The sequence below is a fragment of the Drosophila arizonae genome, chromosome X (assembly GCF_054131065.1).
Source record: "Drosophila arizonae isolate 15081-1271.41 chromosome X, UAZ_ARI_1.0, whole genome shotgun sequence".
Lineage (NCBI taxonomy): Eukaryota > Metazoa > Arthropoda > Insecta > Diptera > Drosophilidae > Drosophila > Drosophila arizonae.
In genome coordinates, this window is record NC_142927.1 from 16,142,458 (window position 1) to 16,159,171 (window position 16,714).

At 33.6% G+C, this 16,714-nt stretch overlaps 1 protein-coding gene across 2 annotated transcripts; it reads right to left on the minus strand.

Moving 5' to 3' along the window:
* Window positions 1-1,788: 1,788 nt before the first annotated feature.
* LOC108619145 (putative peptidoglycan muropeptide transporter SLC46) lies at window positions 1,789-16,299 on the minus strand. 2 transcript variants are annotated; one of them, XM_089473537.1, is made up of 6 exons: window positions 15,816-16,299; window positions 11,633-11,736; window positions 3,852-4,200; window positions 3,365-3,766; window positions 2,544-3,284; window positions 1,789-2,472 (listed from the first exon to the last, which is right to left on the minus strand). In XM_089473537.1, the coding sequence occupies exons 2-6, from the start codon at window positions 11,658-11,660 to the stop codon at window positions 2,169-2,171; spliced, it is 1,824 nt and encodes a 607-aa protein (XP_089329663.1). In that variant the 5' UTR covers window positions 11,661-11,736; window positions 15,816-16,299; the 3' UTR covers window positions 1,789-2,168. The 2 variants fall into 2 exon arrangements, with proteins under 2 accessions (XP_089329663.1, XP_089329664.1); XM_089473538.1 differs by lacking the exon at window positions 11,633-11,736 and having other exon boundaries at window positions 15,816-16,298.
* Between the last annotated feature and the right edge of the window lie 415 nt (window positions 16,300-16,714).

Consider the following 16,714-nt stretch of genomic DNA (forward strand, 5'->3'; position numbering starts at 1 on the left):
TTAAGGTTTTTCTAGTTCAAATTTAATTAAAAACTATTCATATATCATTATCCGAATATTTTTTAATCGTTTGAGAACTACCGCTATTTGAGCTCAATTCAAACAAAAACGAAACTTATATATACAGTGTCTAACATTAAGATTCGTATATTTTTTTTCAGTTTCAAATGCAAAGAAAACATCTTATATTCATTGAAATTAAAAAAGTTTAAGTGATAGCTTGTTACTGAAAAATCACATTTTCAAAGAGGTATATATCCAAGTAGTATATTTAACATAAAAAGTAGTATATTTAACGAACAAAAAACAAAAATTAGCATTACTTTATTATTTGAGTTTGAAAAAAAAAAAAAAAAAAAACAATATTTTATGTTATTTTTTATCAAAAATATTTATACATTCCTGCTGAAATTTTATATTAATAATTTAAATATCGGAATTTTTTTTTTTTTTTTATTTATTAATGTATTTATTTTCATTTTTGTTTTTACCATTTTTTGTACATCTGTAAGAGTTTCATACAGTCCAAATCTTAAAAAAAAATCAATTGTAAAGTGATATCGTTACAAACTTTAAATTGTTTCCATGTGAAAAATATTCAATAAAGTGCCTGCCTCTGGAATCTGAATCTAGATGAAATATATCATCAATTCCTTGCTTAATATAATATTAATATAAACCTATATTTTTTTTTAAATATTATTATTTATATTTTAGCTGCTTAGTATTTAACTCATCAGGGTCTTTAAAACCATTTTTAATATTACAAATAATTTAATAAAAAATTATCTCTAAATATTAACTGAGGTATGGTAAAGAGGCTATTTAGCGTTAACAATCCAAATATCGGGGAAAGTTAAAAACAAACAAACAAACAAAATAAATATATAAATTACTGTGGAGAAAATACAATGTTTTCTCATATTATTGATTGAATAAAAAAAATATATATATAATAATAATATATAAATAATAAATAATATCTTGAAAGTGAATGTCGTCAAAGTCCCGCATCATGAAAAAAAAAGTTTTCAGTTGTAAAATTCATAATATATCTAAATATATTATATATTATTATTATTATTATATATATAATGCAATACTTTGCCAACACTCTAGGAAATGCCACACTTTCTGTGGCAGTAAAATATTGATCGATAACAAATAAAAAGTCTGGCTATCGATCTTCCAAGATATTCAGTTATCAAATCCATAATATATCTATGTTGGATAACAAACACTCTAAGAAATACCACACTTTCTGTGGCAGTCAAACATTGATCGATAGCAAATAAAAAGCCTAGTTATCAATCTTCACGGAAAAAGTTGTATGGTTAATATAGATATATAGACCTGCTGCAGCTACCTGTTCGATACAAACCTCTCTCTATAGTGACTATGCCCAGACAATGCAAACATCACGCATCCGTTTTATGCAACACAAACGACAATTATCAGCGACATGAGCAAACCAATTGTGCGGCCGTTGCTCGCTGTTCTGCGTGCAGGAAGTGTGCGATAGGCCATGCAGTCATCCAGTCATCCAGTTATCCAGTCGCACACCCAGCCAACCATCCAACCAGCCACCCACCCACCAAGCCAGCCCTGACATTTTGAACAGCAGTGTCCGTGCAGGTGGGCTTGGTGGTTTTGGGCGGTGTTATTTGTGTGTGTAATTGTCGTGGTGCAGGAGCCACAAAAACTGATTACAGTGTTCAATAGTCAAATAGGCGGGCCGTATTCGGACATGTCCTGCGGCCACTTCCGCCATCAAAGGTCAGCCTCCGATTGGACGTTATTAAATTTATTCAATACTTTTACAATACTTAAGTCTAGCAAAAAAAAAATTCGCACAAAAAAAAAGCATAGCATAGAGAATTCAATTGATAATAATAAAAATAAAAAAAAGGTTATTTTTTTTTTTTTTTTTTTTTGAAACTTAGAGCTAAAACATTTACAGATCGTACGATACGTAGGTACAGATAATACGCGACCTGCTTCACCTATCTGAAGCCACGTGTAGATAGTCTCCATGGGGTGCTCACAGTTCAATTTACAGGCCAGCATAATAAATATAGGTACAGAATAATTATACAACAAATATATATACACATATGCATGTATATAACAGACGGGAGAATTGGGTGGACCGATGCCGCAGTGCCGCTCTAAGCATCCTTGGCCTTGGCATCCAGGGCATCCTGGACAAAGGCGTGATTCTCGATGCCATTCTGCCGCGTCGCTGCTGGGATCGGTGCTGCCGCCGTTGCTGCCGTGGGATTAGCCTCTGCATGCTCCAGGGACTCGTGTATCACATTGGCAATGATGCCATTCAACTGGCCCTTGGCCTCGCTGGCCAGCGCCAGCGCCTCGATCGCATTGATATTGCCATTGGCTTCCTTCACGGAGCCGTGCTCCGTGTCCGTGGCATTACCTTTGCGACGTTGCCGCACCTGGAAACGATACATCCAGCTGAGCGAGAAGAGATAGAGAGATGATAGATAAGAGATGAACAGCAGCTGCAAAAAATGGGGAATACTCACAGAAAGATGCCCACGGAGAACATGGTCAGACCGCCGCCGAGCAGAAAGAAGGCGCCCGGCAGCACCCGAAGCGTGGCAGCGTACAGCGTCGTATACATGGGCGCAAAGACCATGGGCATGAGGGCCTCGGCAACGCCAAACAGTGAATTCACCTTGCCCAGCTCATCCTTGGACACCAGCTTGGTGGCTATCGAGCGCATGGCTATGAAGGCCGTTCCATTGAAGATCTCCACCAGGCCGCCCAAATACATGTGCCAGGGCAGGGTGGCGAAGGCGTAGACGAACGACGACAGAATCTTGGAGGTGCTAGAGAGCACGCCAACCAGTGCATCATCGATCTCCAGCTTGTGCGAGAGTACGCCCACGCAGAAGATGACGCCGATGAGGCCCGTGAACATGGCATAGGTCGAGAAGAAACTGAACTCCACCTCGGACCAGTTGAAGCGAAAGCGGGTAAACAGATATGTGACCGCCATCTCGCCATGCAGTGGACCAATGATCACCATCACCACGATCATCAGGAGGATGACGCGCTGGCGCCGCTGGTTTTCGCCCTTTTTGAAGGCCACGCGGAACGTCTGCACCACGTGCTCCTTGTCAAAGAAGTCCGCCAGCAGACTCTTCTGTTGCGCCGACTTCTCCGGCCGCGCCACCGGCTCCTCCAGGAAGAACAAGCCATAGACAAAGGCCAGCACATAGAAGGCCGCCGAAATGGAAAACACGCCATAGAAGCCAATTTGCCTGGATATTAAATTATTATTGAGATAATAATTAGCCAGTGCTGTGGAGTGAATCTGCCGGTCTGCAGGTCGAGCACTTACTTGAGCAGCACACCACTGAAGGCCATGCCAATGGGCACGCCCACCGAGAAGCAGACGTTGAGGATGCCAATGCGTAGGGTACGCTCCTCCTCGGTGGTTATGTCCGCAATGTAGCTGAAGACGCCCATCAGCATGGTGAACCAGCCGCCGCTGAGCGATGGAAAGATGGCCTCGGTGAGTGCGGCTGCCTCCATGGGTGCGTTCTCGAAGTAGACACAGAGCATGAGGCCGACAACGCCGAGAAATTCGCCCACGACCGGTATGAGGATGCAGGGCTTGCGACGGCGATGGCGATCGCTCCAGGAGCCCCAGAACAGGATCAGCAGGCAGGGGAAGATCGACTGAATCACCGTCTTCCATGCGGCCATGCGGGCGACCATCTGTTGCACCGTCTCCTCCTCGCTGGCAATGGGAAAGTTATCATATAAAATTATCCAATATTAACAAATTAAAATCTGATTGATGAGAGATCAGCAGTCACACTCACAGCGTATAGTTGGCCGTCTGACGGCGAGTGAGCGCATCACAGATCTCATCCCCGTAAGCCATGTTCACGCGGCACGCCTTCTCCAAGTTCAGATTCTGTGTGGCCAGATTCGAGAGCACGCTGGGCATAATGTACGCGGCTAGTATGGGCTCCACGGTGATATTGTTGGCCACCAGGCGCAGTTTTTCGCGCCAGGTGCGCTCAGCTTTGGGCGTTTCTGTCTTCCCATCCGCTGTCTTCTCCTGGCCCAGCTGAGTGGCCGTAGTCATTGCGGGATGGCTAATCGTATATTTATTGGTGTGTTTCGGCGGGTCAATGGCGCCGCCGTCCTTGGGTGACATCTTCAAGTCTAAATGGGTGAAATTCAAAATGTAAATACATAAATAAAATTTTTGTATATTTGAAACTTGCATAGAACATAGAAGGGTAATTTTTAAGAGAGAATTGCTATAGGTTCACTTCACTTGAGAAATTTGTTGTGAACTTACAATTTAAGATAAACTTGAACATTATTAAAAATTACTTAAAAGTATGAGAAGCACATAGAAGAGCTATATTTAAGTGAGGACGGCAGATAATGTAAAATAAAAAATATATAATAAAATTTATAATAAATATAATACAATATATATATAAATAGTCATTTACTAAATACTGTTATTTTTTATGGTAACTCGAGTCTTTTAAAAACTTTTAATACAGGCTTTATTTTTTAGTATAGACAACAGCTTATTCTGTAAAACAGTAAATTAAAACCAACCATATCTCGATTCATCAAAATCTGCTTACTGATTAATAAGTCATTCGATATCGTAAATCGAATCAATTATCAACCTTATGTCAACAATAACACAAAAAACAGTTTCGCAGTTGCTTCTGCTATTTTCCTGTTTTCCATTGAAACAGATTGTCTGGGGCAAGTAATCAAGACAATATGAAAGCATACATATGTAAATATAAGATATGTGTATATACATTTATATATATATAGACATATGCATTATTGTATTATTGTGTACAAAGCAACTCAATTGTGCCTTTATAGCTAATTAAGTGTACATAAGACAAGTGATCGTGACATTTATAAATATAAATTGTTTATTTCTTTATACTCATTCACCAAGTGAAAAGAGTATATTGGCTTGCTGGCCTGTTGCTCCGTCTGACACTATAGTTCTTGAAGCGAAAGTGAATAGCATGAAGTGTAAATATTTTCGCGAGATGCTTGATATGTTTGAAAAAATAAAAAATAATAATAAATAATGACAAAAAAAAAAAAAAAAAAACAAAACAAAACAAAACAAAACAAAGCCCTTAACCTAATATTGACAAATTTCAGCAAGATTACCTTCTTAAAAAGGTTTAGCGCAATGGGGTATGAGAAATCTGGAAACATGAATTTATATTTTAAGATCATGAGCAAGTATGTGGCTAACGATCACGTCCGATTTCAATATTCTCACTTGTTTTTGTTCTAGAAAAAAATGCTGTTGAAACTGTTTTGCTGCCAGCTGCAAAAAGAAGCGATTGTAATAAAGGCCATAAAATAGAAAGAAATAACACAGATAACCATATAAGCCGATCGACACAGAAATAGTCGAACGAATCACGTATAAACATGTCTCAAAAAAACTCATTGTGCACTTTAAAATAATTAAATTTTGTTTGTCGCTGGGCGTATGTATGTAATTTAAGAACTAATTAACTTTAATTTATATGTTAAGCTACAATAGCTTTATAGCCGATGCTAGATCTTTATTTCAGGAAAAACATTAGTTATAACTCATAGATCTATGTGTACAGCCGCTTCGCGATCTTAGCCACGTTTTCAGCAGACCAGGAATGTGAAATTTGACGTCAATCTAGTTGAAAAGATCGACAGTAATTCCCTTGCCAAATCATTAGGTTCTACTAAAACAATGCAAGATATACTTTTTTCCATTATTCATTATCGCTTGTAATCGTTTTTATTTTGTTTAGTTTTGTTTTGTTTGTTTGTTTGTTTTTTTTTTTTTTTTTTTAATTAAATTTGATTAACCGAAATATTATTAAAATTATTTAATTATTTATTAAACGACACTACAAATTATTTTTTTGATATCCCATACATAAAATTAACTAAAATTAAATAACGAAAATAATTTCATTCATTATTATATTTTCCATTGTCCATTATTCTGATGATTAAATTTATCGCTTGTAATTGTTTTTCTTTTTTTTTTTTAATTAAATTTGAATAACCGAAATATTAATAAAATTATGTAATTATAATTATAATATACATTATAATTATATATTAAACGCAACAAAAAATTTTTTTTCTTTCCAAAATAATTTGTAAATATATATTTTTTTTATAATTAATATTTTATTTTAAATAATTATTTGGAATACTTTTTTTTCTTTTTCATAAATAAAAAAATTTTTTTTTCTCAATACTATAACTAAAATAATTTTGGTCTCATTTTAGCAAAATTAATGACATATTTCGAATTTGATCGTTCTTTTAACCAGGAACAGGAACATAAAAGCTTTATAAAAATTAAGGCAACACTTTTTAATTTTTTGTAACAAAAATGAAGTCATAATCTTTATTTTCAACTTTTATAATACAAATATGACTTGATTTTTGTATAAAATTATATGAATATTAATTTGTATTTTTATCAAAGAAATTAATTTTAATAATTAAATAGGAGTTTTATTAAATAACTCAACAACTAACTAACTAACTAACTAACAAATTATAAAATAATTACTTTCTAATGTAGAAAATGTGAAAATGAGAGATTCATTTTAATTTAACAAAAAAATTTCACGTTAAAAAAAAGGTGTCGGTAGCTCAAAAGGAACAACCTGGGTATATCTGTTACAGAACTTATGAAAAAATAATAAAAAGTTTTTGGACTGCTCTTAGACAGCTTAGGGAATATATTAAAATATGTCATCTGATTAGTAGGGTCACGTATATTTTGGTGCATGTGACAAAAACAATATTACGCCAACAGGTGGCAGTGGGATGATGGTCTGAGGTGAGTTGGTATTTGTAGACAGTACAATGGACAAAAAATGTGTATATAAATATTTTAAAAGACAATCTAAGCTAAAGTGCCAAAAAGCTAAAACTACCAAGCTCATTCGGCCTTCAAGATGATAACAACCCCAGCAACCTCCAGACCTAAATCTTGTAGGAGTTTTGATACTTTTAGGAAGAATGCTACGTACATCATAAAACGGGCGATAGTAATATATTTGACTTAAGGAAAGCCTTCACAGGCGAGGCAGATAATTTGCGAAATCGTAATTGAAAATTATTCCTGCCCTCTTATTAGCTCTAAAGGCTTCCATACAAAATATTTATAATAGTTTTTACTCCCTTTTTACCATCATAAAATGTATTACTATATTATTATTTATTTTATTATTATTATAATTAATATTATCTATTTTTGTAATTTTCTTAAATGAAATTTAAGAGTTGTTTTACTTTTGGTAAGTACCCTATTTTATTTATTTATTTTTATTTTTTTTTTCTAAGGATGTGCCAACAATTTTGCTCTATGAAATTGAATCATTAAACATGATTTAATTCAATCTTTGGGATTTAGAAAAAAATTGTTTTGTTTCATTTATTAAGTACCCTATTCTATTTATTTGTTTTGTATTTATATACAATATATGTTATATATATATATATATATATATATATATATATATATATATATATATATTTATTTATTTATTTATTTTTTTCATTTTTAGCATTTTTGCTCTATGAATTTAAATCGTTAAGCTTTATTTACTTCCATGCCTAAATTTAACAAAACACTTTTTTTGTTGTTATTTTATTCATTCTATAATTTCATTCTATTCCTATTCGGTTAATTTGATTTTGATTTAATTTTGTTACTTTTTTTTTTTCATAAAACATAAATTAAAACAACTTAAAAAGTCATTATAATGTTTAAAAAGCTTGCTGTGCCAATAATTTAGTTTGTTACTGTATATTTAAAAGTGAATTTTTAGATTTAATAGCACCTCAAATAATGGGGCTTAAGCTTGCATGACAAAAAGTAATTCCCAACTTGTTACGCCCCCAGAGAGGCCTATCAAAAAAAAAAAAAAAAAAAAAAAAAAAAAAAAAAATCTTGACACTTTACAGACGAGTAAATATGCTAAATGTCAACCCCCAAGACAGACAGACAGTCGGACGGCACGTAATGCAAATATTGCTTAAAATTTATAGACCTGTTTCACATCGTGAACGAGTCAAAAATGCTAAGTTTTTATAGGTATTATAGCTTGTTTTCAATATTTAAATGGAAATCAGGCCCGGATTCGCCACATTGTTCTAAGCTATAAAGGTATATGTATATATTGCTGATATTTGATATTTATATATTTGTTAGGCAGCTCTCTTAAGCTGTTTCTCTTTAAGATCTGCCGCTGAATACAACTCGCACACTCATACACACAGCTGGTCCTCATATGCATTCCACAAAATCCACAATCGCATCAGGGCATAGCGTAATCGATCATTCACCAAGTCGTCTGTTGTGATCGCTAGTTGTGGCTGTTCTCTAATTTCCATTTAACTACATAAGTATTAATGGTGCCCAGCGGGGGCATTCAAGCTTCACTTGCCGCCTCTGTCGCTGTCACATTTTGTTGTCATTCTATTTTTGTGCGCATCTCCCACTTATTCTGATTGGATTATTTGCCTGTGAGAGATCGTTAGCGAAAGTATTTCGTTTGTATATCGTTTGTATTTTATTTATTTCTATTTCTATTTTGATTTTAATTTTGGGTTCGCGGCTTTCATCTTACGGCTTTGCCCCGTTGCATGTTGTACGGCTTTTGTTTTTCCGCTCTTCCTGGTAGTACGCCGAGTGTCAATCAAGCGGCACGCTGACATCAACGTCAAAGCTAACGTCTATGTCAATGTCGACGTCAACTTCAGCTTCAGCTTCAGCGTCGGCGTCGGCGTCAGCATTGAATTCCATGTTCAGCTGGAGGCTGTACCACGCACTTTGTCTTCCTCCACTTGTTGTTGTCTTTGGCAGGCGGCCGACTGGCTGCTGTGCACTCTGCCTTATCAGTAACAATTATCATTGTCAATTACTGTCTGTACTGCTGTGCACCTGCACCAGCAGTCGATAAAAGTACTCTCCTTTCCTTTTTTTGTTTGTGACGATGTGAACACCAAAAATTCCCATCAAATAACAAATTAATTGAAACCTAATTACATTTGTGTCACTTGATTGTCTGCATTCTTATCTGGGCGCGTGTTTACCATCTCATTTTGCAGTTTAAGACATTGGCGAAAACAAGTGGGGTTCTCCACCTGATTTTTGTGCCCCTCCTCCACTCTGTTCACATTCCCAATCGAAATTTTTACTTCCAATTAGTTCGGGTATTTTGGAGTAAATTGGGCAATCACGTGATAGGTAAAACTTTAAGAATTTAATTTTAAAAAAATATAAATTTCCCAAAGTTATTTTTAAAATGTTAAAAAAAATTATTTTAAGCTGAACTCAAGTAAGAAATGTTTTTTTTTTTTAATTTTTTTTATATTATTATTATATCGAGTAAGTTATATATATAGACCCATTTTGAAGAAATTGAAATATATATATATATGTATATCTGTTTTTAACAATAATCTGGCTTATCGCTCTATATTTATGTACACACATATATTATTATTTACATTTACAAATTGCACAAAAAGTTTAAATTGAATTCGGACGCAATTTATATCGGCTGAGCACCTCAATTAACTTAATTTATTTATTTATTTGAACGTAACAAAGTTAAATCTGATGCGATTAATTTGGGAACGCTTCAAAATGGGTCTACACAACTTACTCGACATAATAAAAAAAAATATTAATATTTCTTACTTGAGTTCAGCTTGAAATATTTGTTGTTCATATTTGAGAACTGGCTTTGATATATGTATATTTGTATACTTGTATATTTATATTCATATTTATACTTTTTTTATATACACTTTTATTTCGTAGTCCATCCATGAGACAGCAATTATCATCAATTATATACGAAGCCTAGCTTAAACAGAACTTTTTTCATGCTAAATACTATTTTTAGATTCATAATACTAATTGAAGCAATACGCAAAGGAATGTGCAATTGCAGCAAGATTTGCCCACCAAAGACATCCATCCAATTCCATCAAAAATACATACATATATGTATGTACATATGTTTATGCGGGAAATCCGTAAAATTTGATTGATGAATACATTAAACGTTTTTTCAACAGTGAGAGAGTATTATGCAGTTGCCCGACTGCAACTTTCTTACTTGTTTTTGTTTGTACAAATAAAATGAAAATGGAAAGTTTTTCTTTAATTTATTGCTATAAACCCAATATTATGAACTTAGTCTTGAAAACGTAATAATCAGGAACCGAGCGAGTATAATTTTTTTAGAACAAAAAAATAGTTTCTACAAGACAAATTTGTTTAAATTATTAATTATTAAATAATAAATAATTACAACTCATCAGTTTAAATAAAAATTAATTTTTTTTTTACAAAGAATTGCTAATAAAAGTTTATCCTTTTATTGAATTTGCCGTAAAACAAACAGCTTCTGTGTAAATTCCTCTCCCTTCTTTTGAGCCTCAATTTTTTAAATTCATAACTCTTATTTGCGGTCCCTGGTTTATATATACATATTGTATATATATATATTTTTTATATTATATATTTTTATATATATATATATTTTTTTTTAATTTCTGACCTAATTTTTTGTAAAAAACAAAACAAAAATTAAATTGCATCACATGATCATGTGGAAGCCGTTCAAAAATTGGTCTGTCTGCGCTTTGCCACCAGTTTTTATTTTCAACGTTTAAATTAAAAATTAAGTTATAAAATTTGCTGTCAATTTGTATAAAACAAAGTAATTATAAAAGTTATTATTTGATTCATGAGTAAAAATTACTTATATATTATTATATATCTTACAAATTGACTTTGAAATTAAAAAAAAAAATTGCAATTAAAAAGGGGGCGAGTTTGTAAGCCTTAATTTTTTTTAAATTCATAGCACTTACATACGATATTTTATAGCTTATAATTAATAGAAGAATTCAATAAACAAAACAAACAAAAAATTATGATTTATAGCCAAGTTATAGCCAAGTTTTGCTAGGTATCATGGGGTATATGAGTATGAGATCTATGATCCATGTATGAGATTCACATCATTTGTTATACATATGTATTAAAACAATAAACAATTATAAATAATTACTACTCATCAATTTATATATACAAATTAATTTTTTTTTTCAGTTTATAATTTAAATTTTATTATAAAAATTGAAAGCAAAAATGAAATTGCATCACATGATCATGTGAAAGCCGTTCAAAATTTGGTCCGTCAGCGCTTTGCACCAACTTTTATTTTCAACGTTTAAATTAAAAATTAAGTCATAAGTTTTGCTGTCACTTTGTATAAAACAATGTAATTATAAACGTTATTATTTGATTGATGAGAAAACAGCAATTTAATTATTGTATAGCTTACAAATCGACTTTGTAATTTTAAAATAAATTTTAAATAAAAAAAAAATTGCAAATAAAAACAGGGCGGGCTTGTATGCCTCAATTTTTAAAATTCATAACTCTCACGCACGACATTTTATAACTTATATTATTAGTAGAAAATTCAATAAACAAATAAACAAACAAAATTTAAAATTAAATTAATTAATTTAAAAATTAGCCAAGCTACTAGGTACTTACTAGGTATTATGGGGTATATTTCATACATGAGTATGAGGTCGATAATCCATGTTAGAGATTTATTTCATATATTGTGTGTTATACATATGTACTTAAAACATTTGCTGAAAATTTGGCGACGACTCTTTGCATTAGCATCCATTAAAAGTGACAGAAATTAAAAAAATAACAAAAGCTAATTGACCTTGACAGTTGTACACATACACACACGTGCAGAGAGGGAGAGAGCTTTAGCGACCCACAAAGTGCATCGCTGGCTGTTTTAATCTTCGACTTCCGACGTTGCCAACGCTGACGCCACTGCCGCCCAAAGACAACTAAAGTCGAGCTTGGGTTAATTATAGCCGGACTATTTGGACTAGCATGTGGACACACACACACACACACGCATGCATATACCTATGCGTGAGTATTTTCGCGGAATATGAATACATTTATATATAACAATTAAAAGAGAGATTGCTCGACTAGGAGATCCCCTGAACCCTGCAAAAGGAGCTGAGAGCGCTTAGGCTGCAGCATGGGCAATACTCTGGAACTTATTTGATGAATAAGCCCCATTTCTGAATTTTGGGCGAAGGGCACGTAGTAAAAAAAATCTGTAATTTACAGAAGTTTTATATTTATCCCATGGCTCTACACAGTTAAATCTCTTGTAATGAAATTGGACTTTAAAAACGGACGAAGGGACGGACGAACGGATTTAAATCCAGACATGGCTATATCAACTCAGCGTTTGCCCCCATTAAAAATATATATACCTTATGCTGTCTGCCACGCCTTCATTTGCCGGTTACATATATTTTACCAAAAACATTATACCCTAATTTCCCATTGTCAATGGATTCAGGGTATAAAAAAAAACGTGTGTGTGTATGGATGACAAAGTTCATTATCAAGCATTGTCCCGCTCCTAAAAGTGTCGTCGTTTAAATTGGCTTAATTGCAGCTAAGTTGTTTATATATGTATACATTTTTTTTTTTTTTTTTTAATTTTTTTTTTAGACTGGCCGATTTTGCTTTGCTTTTTTTTTTTTTTTTTAAATTTTGCATTTAAATCAAATTTATTGATGGCATAATAAAATCTTAAGTGATTGGCTCGGCTCCGTTAAGTAGTCTAGTAATTGCTGTAAAAGTTGCTAGAGATATAATCGTATTTACAATAAAAATTAAAGGCGTTAAATTAAAACACAATTTTGGGCCGAGACTAATTTCTCTCCGGCTCCAGAGTACCCTATTCAAATTTGCAGATTTACAACTTTGTAGCAACTTCTAGGCTTGCCCACAATTAGCATCTCAGCAAACCATTTAATTACACTGTTCTAATGATGTTATTTATTTTTTTGTATTATTATTATTAGTTAGGTATATGGAAAATAAATATGCCAATTATCAGTCAATTGTATTAAAAAAAATAAATAAATAAATAAATATATACATATATGTATATATCGCTATATTTGATTTATAATCGATTTTATGAAAAAGTGCATTATATTTATTCCAGGAATTTTGTAGAGCCATCAGAAACTCGACTCAAATAATAGCATGAAAATCACATAGAGAGCCAATAATTACAATGAAAAGTACGATAAAAAAAGGGCTTTGAACGAAGCTGAACTTTGTGTGATCGTTGTCTACTTGATGTCAAAAATTTAATAAACAAGAATGATAAATTTTTCACAATCGATTCGATTTAGACAAAGCTTTAGCTGCGAACCATTAATCAATTATTAATAATATGCAATTAATATACCGAATGTAATTAATGCAAACCAGCTGGCAGCCCTGAAATATTCGCTTCTTTTTCATTCCAAAGCTCGTAAAAATCCGTATTTATTTAAATTATCCAACGACTGTCTTTGGCTCCAAAGTCATTGAGTAATTGGCATGTTTTACCGGGATGTATATGCATAATACAGACATGCCCAGTAGTGGCTAGCTCTACAGTTACTTTTACCCAACCAGCCAGCCAGCCAGCCATCCAGCCAGCCAGCCAGCCAGTGGTGCCATCAATGCCAATGAGCCGACTCTAAGCAAACGTGCATTGAACCCCAAACCAAAAGTAAATAAAAAACGAGTACAAAGCTATTACAGCTAGCAGCGAGCGCACGTCGATCGATGCGCTGCTCTTTTGGGTCTCTTTATGGGATGAGGTGGGGATGTGTGTGTGTGATGACCTTAACTGAGTGTCGCACTACCAGGAAGTGTCGTGATCTAGCATATTAACTAGCAAGCGGATAGACAAGTGTCACTTGGCTAATGGGCATGAATGAATAGCTAGCTATATTAATTTAGCCAAGTTCGACGAAATTTCTCGTTTATTTGAATTTTTTCTTTATTCTTTATGCATAATCACAGAGATTGGAGCTAGAGCCAAGAATCGTATATATATTGTTATGCTTGACTGAGCAAGCTAACCAGCTTATCGCAAATCTGAAAAAAAAATATCAGCACACCAGATTGAAGTTTATAAATAAGCTTATATATATATGTATATATATATACATATATATATATATATATATATATATATATATATATATATGTGTGGAACTTTCTTGATCTCAGCTTGGACTAAATGGGGCTATAGATCATGATTCTGTTGTTGGTTTATAACTTTAACCATAATTATTTCCATAGATCTTCGTCGTTTATCTTTTTGCCACATCTTTCTCGCTGACTCTGTTTTATTGTTTTCTGCACTTTGATGGTCTTGTGCGAACAAATTGTTTAGCTCATGCGATGCTTTCAATATTAACAAAATAATGGACATTATTATTATTAACAATATTACAAATGACAATTAAATTATTTTGATTTGCCAGCACGAAGCGACGAGGCCGCTGTGAAAAAAAAAACCCTTTGCCAGTTAATGAAACAAATTCAATTTGCGGGAAATTTGCTGGAAATTTTTGCCGGGCTGCTGTCTCTCTAATCATATTTTTACCCATTTCCGGCTGCTGACAAAACTTTTCACACACCCCCACACATACACATACACACACATATATAAAGTGAGAGTGGGAGAGAGACACGCTCATCGACGCTCTGAATTATCCGTTAGGTTATTGATTGGGGGCAGCCTACGACATCATATGAAATTAAACTGAGCTTTCGTTTAAGTCTGAATTGAAAATAGTTAAATACAATTAGTTGGCAAAAAAAGCAAAAAAATTTAAAAAAAAAAAAAAAAAGAAAAGAACTTGGCTTTCAGTTTTACTTTTTATGCGCAATTCAATGATAAAATAAAGAGCTAAATATAGTTGCACACACACAAAGGGAGAAAAGGGAGAGTGGGCGGTGGGGTGGTGGGAGAGACTTGTGTGTGCGAGCTTTGAATAGACAATGTTTTATTTATGGGGCTTAAACAGTCGAAAATTGTGGCAGTTCCGACAAGCGACAGTGCGGTGACTCCACATAAACAATAACAAAATACAGAAACAGAACAAAAAAATAAAATAAAAATAAAAATAAATAAATAAATAAAAATAAATGAAGAAAAAAAGGCCTCAGAGAAATGGGAGCTTGAGCTGTATGTGGCATTGTAAATTTGAACACTAATTTGGCAATCAAAGCTGAAAACAAAAATCCCCAACACAATAAAGAAAAATAAAAAGAAGAAGAGAAAAATGAATTCCAAATGAGCACCGAATTTAAGCTAATCAAAATAAACAACAAAAAGGAAATAAACAAAAACTTAATGACACACAAAACTAAAAGCCCAACTTATGATCTTCACATATATATTTATATATCATTAATCTAGGCAATGACAGGGCAAAAAAAAAAAAAAACAAAACTAACAAAAAATACAAATACGCATAACTAGTAAAAAAAAAGTGGTATAGCGAAAAAGAGAGAGCGGGACAGAGGTAATGAAAAGAAACTGCGCGTAACATAAATATTATGAATGTGAACAATTTGTAGTTAGTAATTTTGTTGCATGCCACGGGCACGCAAGCACATCAACTATGAATAACAGCAATAACAATATGCTACATTTTGTATTGTCAAACACACACGCACACACACACATACAGACACACATTGAGTGTAAGCGTTGTATAAACGAGCGCAAACAAATTTCACGACAAACGCGAATTTGATTTAATTTATATGTCTCTAATGAAATTAGTAGTAGTAAAATGCACAGACACACACACATACATGGTAAACTCACTTTTAGTTAACTATCTCTTGGATAAGTAGTACTTCAATTCCTTGATCAATGATCACAGCCAGGATGCGTTTTTGTCTTTGTTTTGATTTCAGTTCAGTTTTATATTTAAAAAAAAAAAAATTTTTGTTTTTTTTTTTTTGCATGCAACAAACAACTACAACATGACAGACGTGACAGTGTATTATTATCTATTGTTGGTTTTGTTGTACATTTATTTATTATTTTCTTTTTTGAGGGCTTTGTAACGAGCTGTACTGTAAACGTAGACCAGCGGTGTTGAGCTGAAATCAGCGACTGAATTTTGTATTGAATTTAGTGAGTGCCGTCGGCTAGGCGGCACACACGGTAAGCGCTGCCAGCGACGCGACGTCGCAGCGACAACGACAGCAACGCAGCGACGCTACGGGGGCGGTATGCGGTATGCGGCATGCCGCGGCAAGCAAAGCGCCGATCACTCCGATCCAAGCTTGCCAGCGACAACAACGGCAGTGAGAGCGATAAAGCGAGTGAGAGAGCTGCGACTGCAGCAATAGCAATATCAGCAGCAACAGCAACAGCGGCAGCAACAGCGACAGCAGCAGCAGCAGCAGCGGTAGCTTCTGCAATTGTCTCTGCGAAACACAAAAAGAAACAAAATTAAATAAATATGCATAAACATTAAATACCTACGTATATAAAGTCTATATAAGAAGAGCCATAAACTTCATATAGACTTCAATTTCCCTGGGTCTATTGCGAAAAGATTATTCCCACAGACAATGGGATGCGCTCAGCTGGCAATTACACCGCAAAATGTTTATAAATAAACTTTTACTTCAATATTAACAAAGAGTAGATATTAAAACAAATATAAATATGTGTAAATATAAAAAAATATATATACATATATCTTATATACA